The sequence below is a fragment of the Macaca mulatta genome, chromosome 11, assembly GCF_049350105.2.
Source record: "Macaca mulatta isolate MMU2019108-1 chromosome 11, T2T-MMU8v2.0, whole genome shotgun sequence".
Lineage (NCBI taxonomy): Eukaryota > Metazoa > Chordata > Mammalia > Primates > Cercopithecidae > Macaca > Macaca mulatta.
In genome coordinates, this window is record NC_133416.1 from 5,624,078 (window position 1) to 5,642,559 (window position 18,482).

An 18,482-nucleotide genomic window follows, 5' to 3' on the forward strand; every position below is an offset into this window, starting at 1 on the left:
CTGGTACCAGTTGTTCCTTTCCATGTTTAGTGCTTCCTTCAGGAGCTCTTTAGGGCAGGCCTGGTGGTGACAAAATCTCTCAGCATTTGCTTGTCTGTAAAGGATTTCATTTCTCCTTCACTTATTAAACTTAGTTTGGCTGGCTATGAAATTCTGGATTGAAAATTCTTTTCTTTAAGAATGTTGAATATTGGCCCCCACTCTCTTCTGGCTTATAGAGTTTCTGCTGACAGCTCCGCTGTTAGTCTGATGGGCTTCCCTTTGTGGGTAACCCGACCTTTCTCTCTGGTTGCTCATAACATTTTTTCCTTCATTTCAACTTTGGTGAATCTGACAATTATGTGTCTTGGAGTTGCTCTTCTCGAGGAGTATCTTTGTGGCATTCTCTGTATTTCCTGAATTTGAATGTTGGCCTGCCTTGCTAGGTTGGGGAAGTTCTGCTGGATAATATCCTGCAGAGTATTTTCCAACTTGGTTCCATTCTCTCCATGACTTTCAGGTACACCAATCAGATATAGATTTGGTCTTTTCACATAGTCCCATATTTCTTGGAGGTTTGTTCATTTCTTTTTATTCTTTTTTCTCTAAACTTCTCTTCTCACTTCATTTCATTCATTTGATCTTCAATCATGATACCCTTTCTTCCAGTTGATTGAATGGGTTACTGAAGCTTGTGCATTTGTCACATAGTTCTTGTGCCATGGTTTTCAGCTCTATCAGGTCATTTAGGGACTTCTCTACACTGGTTATACTAGTTAGCCATTTGTCTAATCTTTTTTCAAGGTTTTTAGGTTCTTTGCAATGGGTTCGAACTTCCTTCTTTAGCTGGGAAAAGTTTGATCGTCTGAAGCCTTCTTCTCTTAACTCCTCAAAGTCATTCTCTGTCCAGCTTTGTTCTGTTGCTGGTGAGGAGCTGCATTCCTTTGGAGGGGGAGAGGCACTCTGATTTTTAGAATTTTCAACTTCTCTGCTCTGTTTTTTCCCCATCTTTGTGGTTTTATCTACCTTTATCTTTGATGATGGTGACGTACAGATGGGGTTTTGGTGTGGATATCCTTTCTGTTTGTTAGTTTTTCTTCTAACAGTCAGGACCCGCAGCTCCAGGTCTGTTGGAGTTTGCTGGAGGACCACTCCAGACCCTGTTTGCCTGGGTATCAGCAGCAGAGGCTGCAGAAGAGTGAATATTGCTGAACAGCAAATGTTGCTATCTGATCGTTCCTTTGGAAGCTTCATCTCAGAGGGGTACCCGGCCGTGTGAGGTGTGAGTTTGCCCCTACTGGGTGGTGCCTCCCAGTTAGGCCACTCGGGGGTCAGGGACCCACTTGAGGAGGCAGTCTGTCCGTTCTCAGATCTCAAACTTCATGCTGGGAGAACCACTACTCTCTTCAAAGCTGTCAGACAGGGACATTTAAATCTGCAGAGGTTTCTGTTGCCTTCTGTTTGGCTATGCCCTGTCCCCAGAGGTGGAGTCTGCAGAGGCAGGCAGGCCTCCTTGAGCTGCGGTGGGCTCCACTCAGTTTGAGCTTCCCAGCCACTTTGTTTACCTACTCAAGCCTCAGCAATGGTGGGCGTCCCTCCCCCAGCCTTGCTGCCGCCTTGCAGTTAGATCTCAGACTGCTGTGCTAGCAATGAGGGAGGCCCCATGGGCATGGGACCCTCTGAGCCAGGTGCAGGGTATAATCTCCTGGTGTGCCGTTTGCTAAGACCCTTGGTAAAGTGCAGTATTAGGGTGGGAGTGACCCGATTTTCCAGGTGTTGTGTGTCAAGGTTTCCCTTGACTGGGAAAGGGAATTCCCTTCCCCCTTGTGCTTCCAGGGTGAGGTGATACCTTGCCCTGCTTTGGCTCTCACTCAGTGGGCTGCACCCACTGTCTTGCACCTACTTTACGACATGCCCCAGTGAGATGAACCTGATACCTCAGTTGGAAATGCAGAAATCACCCGTCTTCTGTGTTGCTCACACTGGGAGCTGTAGCCTGGAGCTATTCCTATTCAGCCATCTTGGAACTGCCTCCGGATTCTGTATTTTTAACAAGCTTTTGAAGACATTCTTACGATCCTGGCAGTTTGAAATTGCAAGACTAGGACAGCTCCAATTTTAAAGTTCCTCGTAAATCAAGCACATGAGAAGCAAGGGCATGGGTGGATGATGGTGGTAGTGGTTAGAGCAGATTTGCCTTTGTTAGGCACTAATGGTGTAGTGTTTCTTAAATTTTACTATAAAGAGAATTACTCCTTGGTTTTATTAAAAAGCAGGTTCTTGTAATTTCTCCTGTCTGTGTTTCCACCCAGCTCTCAGATCCTGATTTAGTGGATTTGGAGATTAGCCTGGGTATCTACATTAAAAAAAAAAAATCACAACTGATGATTCTGATGTAAGTGGTTCTGAGGCCTCATTCTGAAAAACATTAGCTTATTTTCCACTGATTTCTCAAATCATAGTAAGTCAGTTCTTGGAGGAGCTTTGAAGATGTGGGATGGAGGAGTTTTGATGGAGCTAAAGGGAGAGACCTATCCAGTACATACTTTGCTGATACAGCCTTGCGTAGCTGGTTCCTGCCATATTACCTACTCAAGCCTCAGCAATATGTCAGTTCCCTGACATATTACATCCTCAGAGACAAGAGCTTATAAATTTTAAGATGTAGTGTGTAAACCATTAGAAGGAAATTAGGATGGAAAGGAATGCCCAGGTAACTAAGGAGGGGCTGAAATGTTTTCTCTCCCACCCCTGTCCTCTTCATTTGCAGAAGAAAGTATGAAATTGGCTCTGAGGCAGCAAGAAAATGTGAACAACACAATGAAGAGGGCGAAAGATGAAGAACGCCCTGTTCTGAAGGCAGTGGAAGCCGAGGTGAACGAGACAAAGAAGCACAAAACCCAAATGAAACTCTTCCCACACTCACAGCTTTTCAGGCAGTGGGGCGAGGATCTTTCTGAGGCCCAGCAGAAAAAGGCCCAGGACCTCTTCCGGAAGTTTGGTTACAACGCGTACCTCAGCAACCAGCTGCCTCTCAATCGCACCATCCCCGATACACGAGACTACAGGTGGGATGAACCAGGCTTGGGCTTCTAGGGTCCTCAGTTTGATTTGAGGATGAGCTTTGGGAGCAGTGAAAATTGAAGGTTGCGGGAGTGGGGGATTGGTGGGGAAAGGGTTCAGGCTGAGCAAAGTTTTTGTTTTTAATTTATTTTATAATGACAGCTCAGAGAAGATAGCCACCTGATCCAAATATTTACAGACCCTTGGGAAAGAACAGAAATGTCAGAGGAGCAGAGGTCCTTTGCAACTCTGATCCAGAGAAACAGAGATATGGTGGGTCTAACTGATCATTTTACAGATGAGGAAACTGAAGCTGAGAAGGGACTTGTGCAAGTCACACCAAAGCCAGCAGCTCTACCGCCTTCCCTAGGACTTTGCTCAAATTCTCTACTTGGATTCCTCTTTGCTGGTAAATGTAATTTGAAGAGCAATCCTTCTCCCTCTCCTTCTGTTTCCCTTTCCTATTGTTTCTTTTCTCTTTCTGTGTCTCCCACGCTCCTTCATAATACTTTTTAAGAAACAGCTTTGTTGAGATATAATTCACATACCGTGCAATTTATCCATTTAAAGTGTACAATTTAATGTTTTTCAGTATATTCACAGAGCTATTCCCCATTCCCACAATCAATTTTAAAACATTTTCATCACTTTACAAAGAAACTGCATTAGCAGGCCCTCCCCATTTTCCTACAACTTCCTCATCCCTAGGCAACCACCACTCATCTACTTTTTATCCCTATGGATTTGTCTGTTCTGGACCTTTGGTATTAATGGAATCATATAATATGGGGTCTTCTGTGACTAATATTTTTCACTTATCACAATGTTTTCAAGTATCATTCACATTATAACACATATCAATACTTCATTCCTTCTTATTGTCAAATAATGTTTCATTGTCTGGATTATACCTCATTTCCTTTATCCATTCATCAAGTGATGAACATTTGGATTGTTCCCACTTCTTGACCATTATGAATAATACTGCTATGAACATTCATGTATAAGTTTTCGTGTGAACAAATGTCTTCTTTTCTTCCAGGTGTACCCTGTGGGTAGAATTGCTGGGCCGTATGATAATTCTGTATTTAGCCTTTCAAAGAACTGCCAGGTGGCTTTCAAAGTGACTCCACCATTTAACATTCCCTCAAGCAGTATATGAGAGTTCTGATTTTTCCACATGCTAACATTTGTTATTATTTTTCTTTTTAACTATAGCCATCCTAGTGGGTCTGAAGTAATATCTCACTGCGATTTTGTTTTAAATTACCCTGAGGCCTGATAACATGGGACATCTTTTCATGTACTATTAGCCATGTGTACGTCTTCTTTGAAGAAATGTCTATTTGGAGACATTCTTTGTTTAAAAAAATTGGCTTATTTATCTTTTTGTTATGGAGTTGCAAAGTACTTTATATATTCTAGACGTAAATTCCTATCAGAAATATGACTTGTTAATGTTTTCTTTCATTGTGTAGATTGTCTGTTCACTTTCTTGATGGTCGTCTTTGAAACACAGAGTTTTAAATCTTAATGATGTCCAATTTATCTATTTTCTCCTTGGTTGCTGGTACTTTTGGTGTTATATCTAAGAGACAATTGCTTGGTACAAGGTCACAAAGGTTTACACCCATGTTTTCTTCCAAGAATTTTATAGTTTCAGTCTTAAATTTAGGTGTTTGGTCCATTTTAAACTAGTTTTTGTACATAATGTGACAAGGAGGGTCCAACTTCATTCTTTTATGTGTGGCTGTTTAGTTATCCTAGTACCTTTGTTAAATAGGCTGCTCTTTCCACATCAAATTGTCCTGCCACCCTTGTTGAAATCAATTAGTGATAAATGTAAGGGTTTATTTCTGGATATCAATCCTATTTCGTTGCTGTATAGGCCTATCCTTATGCCAGGAACACATTGTCTTAACAATTGTAATTTTGTAGTACATTTTGAAATTGAAAATGTGAATCTTCCAACTTCTTTCTCAAGGCTGTTTTGTCTATTCTGGGACTTTGAATTTCCATATGAGTTTTAGGACTAGTTTGTCAATTTCTGCAAAGAAACCAGCAGGATTTTGACAGGGATTTCATTAACTCTGTAGATCTGTAGATTTGTGGAGGACTTCATTTTAAAAATTAGATCTTCCAATCCACAAATGTGAGAAATCTTTCCATTTATTTAGGTCTTTAATTTCTTTCAACAATATTTTGAGTTTTCACAGTATAAGTTTTTTCACGTCTTTTGTTAAATTTATTCCTAGGTATTTGTCTTTTTGATGCTATTGGAAATGTGACTGTTTTTAAAAATATTTTATTTAAATTGGCAAAATTGTGTATCTTATCATGTACAATATGATGTTTTGAAATGTATACACATTGTGGAATGGCAATATATATCTAAATTAACATATGCATTACCTCACAGTTATTTTTGGTGAGAATACTTGACATCTACTCTCTTAGCAATTTTCAAGAATACCACACATTGCTATTGACAATAGTCACAATGTTGTACAATACATCTCTTGAACTTATTCCTCCTATCTAACTGAAATTTGTATCCTTTAACCTAACATTTCTCTAACCCCTCTTCACCCAGCCCCCACCCTGGCTCCTGGTAACCACCTTTCATTCTACTCTCTACTTCTATGAGTTTAACTTTTTTAGATTCCACGTATAAGTGAGATCATGTAGTATTTGTATTTCTGTTCCTGGCTTATTTTACTTAACATAATGTCCTCTACATTTATCCATGTTGTCACAAGAGACAGAATTTCCTTCTTTTTTGTGGCTGAATGGTATTCCACTATTATGAATAATGCTCCAATGAAAATGGGAGTGCAGTCTCTCTTCAATATACTAATTCATTTCCTGTGGAGATATATTTAGTATACGGTTGCTAGATCATACAATAGTTCTATTTTTAGTATTTGAGGAATCTTTATACTATTTTCCTTATTGGGTATACTAATTTACATTCCCACTAACTGTGCAACGGTTCTTTTTTTTCCACATTATCGCCAATACTTGTTATCTTTTATTTGTTGATAGTAGCCATTCTAAAAAGGGTGAGATGATAGCGCAATGTGAGTTTAATTTGCATTTTCCCTGATGGTTAATGTTATGGAGCATTTTTTCATAAAGCTCTTGGCCATTTATAGTCTTCTTTTGAGAAATATTTGATTAGGTCATTTGCTGATTTTTATTTTTCTTGTTATTGAGTTGTTTCTGTTTCTTATTTATTTTGGATATTAACTTCTTATTAAACATATAGTTTGCAAATATTTTATCTCATTCTGTAGGTTGTCTCCTCATTCTTTTGATTTTTTTCTTTGCCGTGTAGAAGCTTTTTAGTTTGATGTAATCCTATTTGTCTATTTTTGTTTTTGTTGCCTGTGGCTTTGGGGTCTTATCCAAAAAGTCATTGCCCAAACCAATGTTCTGGAAACTTTTCCCTATTTTCTTTCTAGGAGTTTTACAGTTTTGGGTTTTACATTTAAGTCTTTAATCTAGTTTCAGATTATTTTTGTATATGGTGTGATGAGATAGAGTTCAGTATTATTCTTTTTAAATGTGGATATTCAGTTTTCTCAACACCATTTATTGAAGAGGCAATTCTTTTCCCATTGTGTTTTCTTGACATCTTTGTTGAAAATCAGTTACCTATAAATGTGTGGATTTGTATCTGTGCTCTATGTTCTGTTCCACTACTCTATGTCTGTTTTTATGGCAGTATCATGCTGTTTTGATTACCATAGCTTAATATAGTATATTTTGAAGTCATGTAATGTAATGTCTCCAGCTTTCTCCTTTTGGCTAAAGATTGCTTTGGCTATTCAGGATAATTTATGGTTCCATGTAGAACTTTTAGAGTTGTTTTTTCTATCTGTAAAGAAAAGTCTTTAGAATTTTGATAGGGATTGAATTCAATCTGTAGATCACTTTGGGAAGTATGAACATTTTAACAGTATTAATTCTTCCAACCCATGAACCTGAGATGATTTTTCATTTATTTATGCTTCTTTAATTTCATTGACCAGTATTTTATAGTTTTCAATGTAGAGATTTTTCACTTCCTTGGTTAAATGTATTCATAAGTATTAAGTATTGGTATAGTTTGTTTGTAGAATTGTTTGCTTGATTTCCTTTTTCGATAGTTTGCTGTTGGTGTATAGTAAGGCTTCTGATTTTTGTATGTTGATTTTGCAACTTTACTGAATTGTTTACCATTTTTGGTTGGTTCTTTAGGGCTTTATGTATATAGATCATATCATCTGCAAACAGGGACAATCTACACTTCTTTTCCAGTTTTGATGCCTTTTTATTTCTTTCTCTTGCCTGATTGCTCTCGCTAGGACTTCTAGTAGCATGTTGAATAGAAATGTGAGAGTGGGCATTCTTGTCTTGTTCCGGACCTTAGAGGAAAAGCTTTCAATTTTTCCTCATTGAGTATGATGTTAGCTGTGGGTTTGTCATATGATCTTTATTGTGTTGAAGCTACAATTCTTCTATACCTAATTAGTTAAGAGTTTTTAGCATGAAAAAATGTTTAGTTTTTAAGTGATTTTTCACATCTATTGAGATGATCATATGGTTTTTGTCCTTCATTCTGTTAACATGGTGTATTACAGATACAGATTTGTGTATGTTGGACTATCTTTGCATCGCATCCCTGAAATAAATCTCACTTCATTATGGTAAATAATCTTTTAAATGCGTATTCAATTCAGTTTGCTAGTATTTTGATGAGGATTTTTGCATTAGCATTCATCAGGTATATTGGCCTGTAGTTTCCTTTTTTTCAGTCTTCTTGTCTGGTTTTGTTATCAGGGTAATATTGGCCTTATAAAATCAGTTTGAAAGTATCACCTACACTTTGATTTTTTGGAAGAGTTAGAGAAGGACTGGTATTATTAGTTCTTCCTTAAATGTTTGGTAGAATTCAGCAGTGAAGTCATCAGGTCCTGGGCTTGTCTTTTTTTTTTCTTTTTTGAGACCAAGTCTCACTCTGTCACCCAGGCTGGAGTGCAGTGACACAGTCTTGGCTCACTGCAACCTCCAACCTCCACCCCTCAGGTTCAAGCAATTCTTGTGCCTCAGCCTCCTGAGTAGCTGGGATTACAGGCACCTGCCACCACGTCCAGCTAACTAATCTTTGTATTTTCAGTAGAGATGGGATTTTGCCATGTTGGCCAGGCTGATTTCAAACTCCTGACCTCAAGTGATCCACCTGTCTCAGCCTCCCAAAGTGCTGGAATTACAGGCATGAGCCACCACACAGCCCCTAGGCTTGTCTTTGATAGGAAATTTTTTTTTGGTAATTCAGTCTCCTTACTTATTATTGGTCTGTTCAGATTTTCCATTTTTCATGATTCAATCTTGATAGGTTGTATGTGTCCATGAATTTATCTATTTCTTACGGGTTGTACAATTTGTTAATGTGTAATTGTTCATAAGCCTCCTATGACCTTTTATATTTCTGTTGTATCAGTTGTAATTTCTGTTTCTCATTTCTGATTTTATTTATTTGATTCCTCTTTTTTTCTTAGTCTAGATAAAGATTCGTCAATTTTGTTTATCTTCTCAAAAAACCAAGTCTTAGTTTTATGACTATTATCTGTGTTTTTTTTAAATCTCCATTGTATTTATTTTTGCTCTGATCTTTATTATTTACTCCTTCTACTAACTTTGAACTTAGTTTGTTCTTAGTTTTCTAGTTCCTTGAGGTCAAACTGTTTGTTTGATATATTTTTTCTTTTGATGTAGGCATTTATTCTGTAAGCTTGACTCTTAGAACTGCTTTTGCTGCATCCCGTGAATTTCGATAGTTTGCTTTTCATTTTTATCTGTTCAATATTCTTTTTAATTTCCTTTGTATTTTCTTCATTGATCCATTGGCTGTTCAGGGGCATGTTATTTAATTTTTATATATTTGCAAATTATTCCAAATTCCTCCTGTTGTTGATTTCTTGCTTCATACCACTGTGGTCAGAAAAGATACTTGATATAGTTTCAGTCTTCTTAAATTTGTTAAGACTTGTTTTGTGGCCTAACATATGATCTATCCTGGAGAATGTTCCTCATGCACATGAGAAGAATGTGTACTCTGTTGTGGTTATTGGAGTGCTCTGTATATGTTTGTTAGTCTATTTGGTCTAGAGTGTAGTTTAAGTCTGATGTTTCCTTATTGATTTTCTGCCTGGATGATATTCCCATTGCTGAAAGTAGGGTATTAAAGTTTCCTACTATTATTGTATATTTTAAATATATTAACATTTGCTTTTTTATATTAGGTTCTCCAGTGTTGGTTGTCTATATATTTACAACTGTTGTATTCTCTTGCCAAATTAATCCCTGTATCATTATTAATGATATTCTTTGTCATGTTTTACAGTTTTTGGCATAAAGTCTACCCTATCAAGGTATAGCTATTCCTAATCGCTTTTGGTTTCCATTTACATGGAATATCATTTTCCAGCCCTTCACTTTGAATCTGTATGTGTCTTTAATGGTGACGTGGGTTTCTTGTAAGTAGCATATAGTTGGGTCTTGTTTTCTTTCTTACCCATTTCGCCACTGTATGTCTTTTGATTAAATAAAACCCATTTACATTCAAGGAAATTATTGATAGGTAAGGACTTTCTACTGCAATTTTGTTAATTGTTTTTCTGGTTGTCTTTGTTAGATCATTTTTTCCTTTCTTTCTTGCCATCATCCTTTGCGATTAAGTTGTTTTCTCTAGTGGTGTGCTTTGATTCTTTGCGTTTTATTTTTGTGTATCAATGACAAGTTTTTGCTTTGTGCTTTCCATGAAGCTTGCAAAAAGCATATTATCGGTATAACAAACTATTTTAAGCTGATAGCAGCTTAACTTTGATTGCAAAGAATCTCTACACTTTTACTCCACTCCCCCCATTTTTAATTTTTAATGTCATCATTTACATCTTACCAAATTATTAGAGCTATTATTGTTTTAATAGTTTTGTCTTTTAATCTTCATATTAAAGATATAAGTAACTTATACACCATCATTACAATGAGTATTCTGACTTTGTATATTTACTTTTATGAGCAAGTTTTATAGGTTCATATGTTTTCACATTACTAATTAGCCTCCTTTTCTCTCAGCTTGAAGAACTCTCATCAGCATTTGTTGTAAGACAGATCTGGTGGTAATTAACCCCCTCAGGTTTTGTTCATCTTTTTCTATCCTTCATTGCTTAAGGACAGCTTTTCTGGGTACATATAGTATTCTTGGTTGGCAGATGTGTTTTCCACTTCATCATGTTTCACTATTATTTATTTAAATAGGCTTTCTACCACTTTGTCTTTTTCTTCTCCTTTTTGAATGTTATACTTCAAATATTTGCTCTTTTGATGCTATCCCATAAATTCAATGAGGTTTGTTCATTTTATATGTTTTACTATTATAAAATTTTCTCCTTTAGTGCTAGTAACATTTTTGTCTTAATACCTGTTTTGTTTGATATTAGTATAGCCAGTCTAGTTTTCTTACAGTTGCTGTTTACATGATGTATCATTTTCTATCCTTTTACTTTCAACCTATTTCTCTCTTTCAACCTAAAGTATGGTTCCTATAGACAGCATATAGTTGGATCTTTTAAAAAATGCAGTCTTTCATTCTCTACCTATTGATTGGATTGTTTAATTTGTTCACATTTAATGTTTTATTGATATAGTTGAATTTATTTCTGCTGTTCTATTTTTGTTTTCTAGTGTCTCATGCCTTTTCCTTCTATCCATCTTTTACTTTTTCTTTTTTCCCATTAAGTGAATATTTTCTAATATAACTGTATAATTCTTTTAATGATTTTTCACTATATTTTTTGATTTTTTAAGTGGTTGTTTTAGGGCTTATCACATACATTTTAACTTATCAGAATCTACTTAGAATTGTAGTAGCTTAATTTCAATGAGATACAAAAAAGTTATTAATATATTGCTCTACTTGCTCTTCCTCCTTTTTTACTATTATTATTACATGTTACATATATGTGTGGTAAAACTCCAAAATACATTATGATTGTATAATTTTATGTCAAGTAAAGAAAATGAGAAAAAGGAGAGGAAGTATTAATTTTAGGCTTTGTTATATTCACCTTCTTATTTTACATGTCTGATTCTGTACATTTGTTCCTGTGGATTCATTTTACTATCTTGTGTCATTTCTTTAACACAGCTTTGTTCCCATTCACCTTTCTGTGCGGTTATTACCAAATATATTACATTGTGATGTTATAGACTGAATTATACAATTGTATAGAAATTGCTTTATGCAATTGCTTTTTACTTTTTAAATTAAGAGTGGAAAAGAGAAAGATATATATCTATACTGTCTTTTATAATTACATAATTACCTTTGCTGATATTTTGTGTGTGTGTGTGTGTGTGTGTGTGTGTGTGTGTGTGTATTTGAATTACTGTCTAAGGTCACTTGCTTTCAGCCTAAAGAGATTAGTTTTTCTTGTAAGGTGGGTCTGCTAGCAACAAATAAATTCTCTCAGCATTTGTTTATCTGTCAATGCCTTTATTTGAAAAATGTAAGATAAAAAATGCTTGGTTGACAGTTTCGTTTTTCTTCTGGCATTTTCAATATGCCATCCCATTGCTTTCTGACCTCTATTGTTTCTGATGAGATATCAACTGTCAATCTTATTGGGTTTCCCTTGTATGTGATAAGTCATTTTTTCTTTTTGTTTCTTTCAAGATTTTCTTTTCATCTTTGGCTCTCAGCATTTGGATTATGATGGGCCTGGGTGTGTATCTCTGCATTCGTTCTACTTGGAATTCATTGAGTTTCTTGGGTCTGCCTCAAAAAATTTTGAGAATGAATATTTCTTTTGGGGATTATAAAATGTATCATAAATTGCAGCCTCTTAGTACTAAGATCTTATAGCTGAATTGAACAGACATCAAGTGAAAAGAAATTGTGACCAGGCCATTCATGAATTGCTTTCTCTTTATGCTTTTAACCATCAGAGCAAAGTAATCCACATTCAAGATTCGACCTGTGATTCATGTAGTGCATGACAGTGGCTCAGTGTATGGTTTGATTGATGAATTGGTACTTTCTATCACATCACCCTAAAAATGATTCTCTAGCATCCCTGATTTTCTGAGTTAGAAGAGAGTAGGAGAGCCTTAAATGAAGAAGAGAAAACTACTTCTTTACCAAGGCCTACTTATTTCAACATGTAGATTGCTTTACCTTGGATGTTTCACTGTAAGGTATTTAGAGGAATATTTAAATGAATTAGCTTGTGAAAGAAATGGTGAAACATTTCATCTTTCATGCCAACTCCAACTAACTGGTAGTGACTACCTGGAGTATTGTAGTGGGAAGACTTTTGAGTCAATGTGATCAAAGACATAAGTGCTGTGATCTATTAGCAATGCCTGCTATACACAAGGAAGAGGAAATGGTGGCAATTGTGTTAGTATTTGCCACTTGTGACCTGGGAGGCAAGTAGGACCTAATATATTTTCTGCAGGATCCACTGTATAATTTAGGTCTTGAGGCATGAGCATAATATGCAGGGATCAATTGGTAACTGGAGCTGCTTTGTTCTTAATTTTGGAGCATTTAGGTTTCATTCCATAGAGATTAATTCATGAAACTACTTCTCAAAAAGTTTCACTATGGTGAAAACTATATATGAATCAAGTGCCTCTATATACCTTAATAATGTCTGAGTCACATCTGATACTTATAAACCAGGAGACAACCTGTCTTCCCTGATGCCCATAAAAAGATCCATGTGGCTCAGACACATAGATTTCAGAGCTAAAGCATTCTGGAAACCTTCATGGTTTGAGTACTACAGATAGATAACTCCACTGACTTTACTGAAAAATAAGTCATTTAGTGAATGAAAGCTGTCATGTAGAATCTTGAATTTAGCATAGGCATTGTATGCTATTTAGTCCAGCTTCCTGCCAAGTGAGATGCCAAAACGATTGTGGTTCCTACGTTTCCTCAGCTTTCTGGATAGCTGTTTGATACCAGAAATGTACCAGCCCTGGCAGTTCTCATGTTGTCATGTCCTCTCTCTACCTCTCAGGGACTGGAGAAAGGCTTCTCAGGAGAGTGTGCTGTGTAATTGGAGAATGAAGCCGTCACTTAATTGAATTTGGATAGATATAAAATACCAACAAATGATTAAATAATTAAACACACAAAAAGGCGCAGCTTCAATAATTAATCTCTAATAGAGAGCCCACCTGCTATGAACAGGACCACCTACACTATTTGCAGAGCCCAGTGCAAAATGAAAATGAGGGACATTCGTTAAAAAATAATTAAGAATTTCAAGATGATAAAAGTAATGAATTAAATCAATGGGGGAGACCTACATGTGGAGTCCTGTGTGACTGCCCAGGTTGCATACCATGAGGCTGGCCCTCCCAGTGTAATATATATTCTCACACTGGGATTTTCTAAGGCAAATTATGCCAGCCACATAATTTGCCCTGGGAAATCCCAATGTAAGAATACATATTTTGCAACTGATTAAAGTCTGTTTGCATGTATAGAAATTAGTTTATGTGTTCCACACAACAGTAGTTTCAGGCAAAATTGTGATATGAATAAAGTTTATCTTTCCAGCTGTAGCACATAGAACTTACCTTATCTCTTTCTGCCATTCTCTCCCCTTGCTTGAGGTGGTACACTGTGATTCTCTACTGGGAGGAGTGGCTAGAGATCGGTTCCTCTAGATGTCATCCAACCAACAAATACTTTTTCAGTATCTTCTGCTGCACTCTTCAGTATGATAGCTACCAGTCACATGTGGCTACTTAAATGTAAATTAATTAAAATTATTTGCTTGAGGTGGCACACTGTGATTCTCTGCTGGGAGGAGTGGCTAGAGGTCAGTTCCTCTAGATGTCATCCAACCAACAAATACTTTTCCAGTATCTTCTGCTGCACTGTTCAGTATGATAGCTACCAGTCACATATGGCTACTTAAATGTAAATTAATTAAAATTAAGCATTTAAGTTTGGTTATATTAGCCATATTATAAGTGCTTGATAGGCATGCGCGGCTAGTAGCTATCAGTATGTATAGGATAGATATAAAAGATTTCATCATTGCAGAAAATTCTACTGGATAGTGCTGGTCTACACTTTCCAGGTCAGGTGCTGGTGATGCAGGGAGGAGGGAGAAATTATTCTTTTGGAACCACAGGAGGCACATTTCTGACCTCTTTTGATTGATGTACGGTGGGTAAGAAAATGTGGGTATGGATAAGAGAAGTGTCGTGAAAGCATTAAAATATAGACAAGACTGTGCAAAAGATGCATAGGAAACAGGGCAGAGGAAATAACATCTGAAGTCACTGATGTGGTTATGTGGATTAGAGGAAAGAGAAGTTCAGCAGAATTTTAATCAGTCTTCAATTTAACGTAATCACCTATTCTTACTCTCAATTAAATACAGATTTATTGTATAACCATCCCATACCAGATATTAAGAACTGCCACTAGGCTTTAAAGAATTTAAAGTTCATCTCTGCCAGGCTCCTCAGCCTGTGCTTTAAATATTGATCATCCTCAGGCTTTAGTCCAAGGCTCCTTTCTGCTGGTAGTTAAGGTGATTTTATCCACTTACGAATTCACCACTTACATGGCAATGACTCCCAAATCCACAGGACTGTAATCCAGACTGTTCTTCTGAGGCTCCAGGGCTATATATGCAGTGACCTGCCAGGGAATTCCATGGTGTGACTCAGAGGCATCTCAGATGCCACACGGCCAAACCTAAGTTGATCCACTTCTTTTTCTTCTCTTATTGCTCCTAGCTCAGTGAAAGTTGCCATTGTCCAAGTGATAATGACAACAAGAACAAAAATAACCAGCAAAGTAGTAAGAATAGTAGATAACCTTTATGGAGCTTCTTTTATTCTGAGCACTTATGCACATTACCACATTTGAACCTCATAATAATACTATGATGTGAGGATTACTCCTCCTCCTACTGCTATTACTATTAATACTATTGCTGCTAACCACCACCACCCTCACCATCTTATAAATAAGGAAAGGAAGAGAAGCACAAAAAGATCATGCAGATAGAAAGTGACGGCTGTGACTCGAGTGAACACAGGTCTTTCTGGAGCCTCTGCTCCTACTCTTATTTACTGTACCACCCTCTTACAGCATTGGTATCACTTGGGAGCCTGGAAGAAATTCAGGATCTTAGACCCCACTCCGACCTCCTGATGAGTCGGTACTTTAACAAGATCCCCAAGTGATTTGTGTGTGGGTATTGTTAGTATCTGATAATTTTTTTGTGATCTAGTATTGCCCCTTCAACTTCCACCTGCCCACCACCTTTGAGTAATGAGTGAGACGGGGAAATCAGATTGAAAGTATCTTTCTCTTGCTCCTTTCTTTCTCCAGGGTAGGCCTCAGGTGAGGTCTTCATACCTTCCCACCTGTATTGTGGCGTCCACATGTGGCTGATTACCTTCTGTTGTCTTCATGGCAGCCAGAATGGTTTCTTTAAAATGTAAATTTGATCATACCAATTCTTTGCTTAAAATCCTTTAGTCCCTCTAGGATAAAGTCCAATCTTCCTAGCTTCCAATGTCCAGTCTTTCTGATATGTCCATCCTCGTATCTCTTGGCACTGCTACTAAGAAGGGCAGTTCTCCAAGGAGTGTGTGCTCTTTTGTGTCGCTGGCATTCATCTGCATTTTGGCTTTTGCCTAAAATCCCCTTGCAATTTCAGAGGCTGCAATTCAAATGCCTGCCAACATACATGTTGTGAGCATTTTGGGTGAGGGCGATGGTGAATGGGTGAACAGCGAGCTACACTGTGAGTAACTGCAGCAACCCTGGTTCTGGACAGAGCAGGGGCTATGTCCCGGAGAAGTGGTTGCAGTGAGATAAATATTTGCTTTGTCAAAGAGACAAGAAGTCTGGTTTTGTAGGTTGGCAACTACTTTAAGTCTTTAAAAAATGTGTGGATTGAGGCTTCCTTCCAGAATGGCAAAGTGTTGAGTGCAACATTTTCTTTCCCTAGCAAAACAACTATTTAACTGGAAAAAAATCATAATTATTTAAATTTTTTAACAAACTGTTCTAAGGAAATATGCAAATGGAAAAACATTCTTTCAAGAAAATCTACTAAATATCCTTCAGAACAGCAGGAGTCTGTGGCATTGGAGCCATGACTTGTTCCCCCAACCCACCCTCAGCTCTGTCTTATGGAAACTTCACAAGGTTATCTGCTCTGGTGGCTGTGGTCAAGAAGGGGGCTCCCTGTCCCTGCAGGTCCTAGCATACATAGGTCCTTGGTATCACCCCAGGAAGGGCAGGCCACCCACATTTCACGTCTTCTCCTTCCTCCACTAGGAATGCAAAAGTTGTATTCCTACTGGAGGTGATTGAGGGAGACAGTTGTGACTCCTTTCTTTTATTTTGCCTCTACTCATAGGGTGAAATTTCAACTCCAGGTGCATGAGTCCAAGAACACTGGGCTCCAGTTGCTCCTTCTCCAACTTGCTGTCAGAGTGGAACTTCCATACCAGAATGCACAAACTAGGAAGACCAGGGGCTCCAGGGGCCACCACCTCCTTTCCCCCAGTGCACGTCTACCTGTAGAGCAAGGTGTCATTCTAGAAGGGCCTCTGTCTCCACCTCCAGCTCCTGTGCAGTGGTGCAGAAGTTCTATTCAGGAAGAAAGGCAAGATGAAAACCTCCCTAGCTATGTTTAAGGGACTGACCTTATTTAGAACAGAGGATAAAGAAGTCCAGCCAATGATATTGTTTGAAGCAATAGAGATCTTGGTAGAGAAAATTAAAACGTATGCTCATAGCTCCGTAATACTGGTGGCAACAAGCAAAATGGCAGAACAGCCAGAAATTTAACAGGAAGAATCAGGGAAAACGATTGCCAAGAAGAGCCCTCCTTGGATCACACTTATCTCTGGGTTGTCTAGAAGTTTGTGTGCAAGCCCCAGGCTGAACCTGCTCAGGAACAGCAAGAGTTGAATGAGGGGAAGACTGAAAATTATTTGCCAACCAGAACACAGATCCATCAGCAAACGGCTGAATCCTCACCAGCACTAGGGGCTGAAGCCCAACCTCTGAACAAATACTGCTTGAACAGTAAACTGCTCTGACTCAGAGGCAACAACTAGGAAGCCAGGGTTAAAAATAAAATCATGCGCATCCCTGGGAATCTGGAAGACTGTGTGCATACCTAAGGCTGTGCTCTCTCAGGAGTTATCACAGAAAAAAATCCAAGCTACCAGTATGTAGGTCAAAATGTAAACTCCCTGAACTGTGATCGCAGCCTCCATGCCACCTATGTTCAGGAATCTAATCCACCAAGGAGCTTTAAATCCAATCTTTGATGAATAAGTGGCTTATGATGACCCAGAAGCAGCCCCTAGGTAGCCAGGCTAAAAGAGAAAAACAAGAAGAAAAAAAAAAAAAGATCAAGATCATGAGCATTAAAGGCTGAACACTGCAGGAGAAATAGATTTTGTAGACCTTGCAAATTAGTTTAACTAAGTTACCGATTGAATAAATAAACAACCAAGCAAATTACAATGACATTTACCCATTTACTCCTGGGTTATATACAGAGTTACTAGATACTTTGTCTAAAATGACACATTTTTAACAAGAAATTATGAGACATACAAAGATACAGGAAAGAGCAGTAACTAGCGCACAAGTGAAAACAAAGCAACAAACTTTAGAAGGGGCCCAGATATTGGACTTATCTGATAATGACTTCAAAGACATCATTATACATATATTCAAAGAACTAAAGTTAGCCATGTCTAAAGCATTAAAGGAAGGTTATAATGACAAGGTCTCATCAAATAGAAACTATCAATAAAGACTTATAAAAAGGTGCCAAATGATCATTCTAAAACTGAAAAGTACAATAATAAAAATGAAGAGTTTGACTTTCATTTTCTGGTCTGGCTTTTAAGGAGCTTAGAAGTCCGCACTGTATCCTAACAGCAAGTAAAAAGCTGAAAAAATGGAAAAATAAACTCTTCTCAGCTCTTATAGGGAAGTGACCTTGCAGGGCAAACTGCTGCCCCCAAAATTGGACAGACAGACGGGTAGATAACTTTACCAGAGCAGAAACCATGGGAACCAGTGCGAGGATAGGAAAACCTGAACTGTAAATTGATGAATTGTGGACAAGTCTGAGAATTAAACACTTGGGGAGACCCAGTCATAGGGGCTCCTACACTTGTGTACATTTTACCCCCCAGACCTCTACCAGATCCTCAGTAAATATCAGAGAAAAATCTCCTCCTGCCTCTGGGAGGGAGAAGGGAAGAGGTGAAAAGGAATCATTTTGAAATATGCCAGATTATTCTGTTCTTCTTAACAAGGTCTGCCCGAAAGAGAAACTATTTTACCAGAGCCTAACCTGCTGGAGTTGTATGAT

The 18,482-nt window shown here is 37.7% G+C and overlaps 1 protein-coding gene across 3 annotated transcripts in view; it reads left to right on the top strand.

The window, feature by feature from the left end:
* Positions 1–18,482, top strand: part of GALNT8 (polypeptide N-acetylgalactosaminyltransferase 8) — a 69,518-nt gene that overhangs the window by 12,128 nt on the left and 38,908 nt on the right. For all 3 annotated transcript variants that reach the window (XM_077953315.1, XM_077953314.1, XM_015150879.3), the window contains exon 2: positions 2,750–3,047. In XM_077953315.1, coding sequence (XP_077809441.1) covers positions 2,750–3,047 — 298 coding nt within the window. The remainder of the gene's footprint in view (positions 1–2,749; positions 3,048–18,482) is intronic.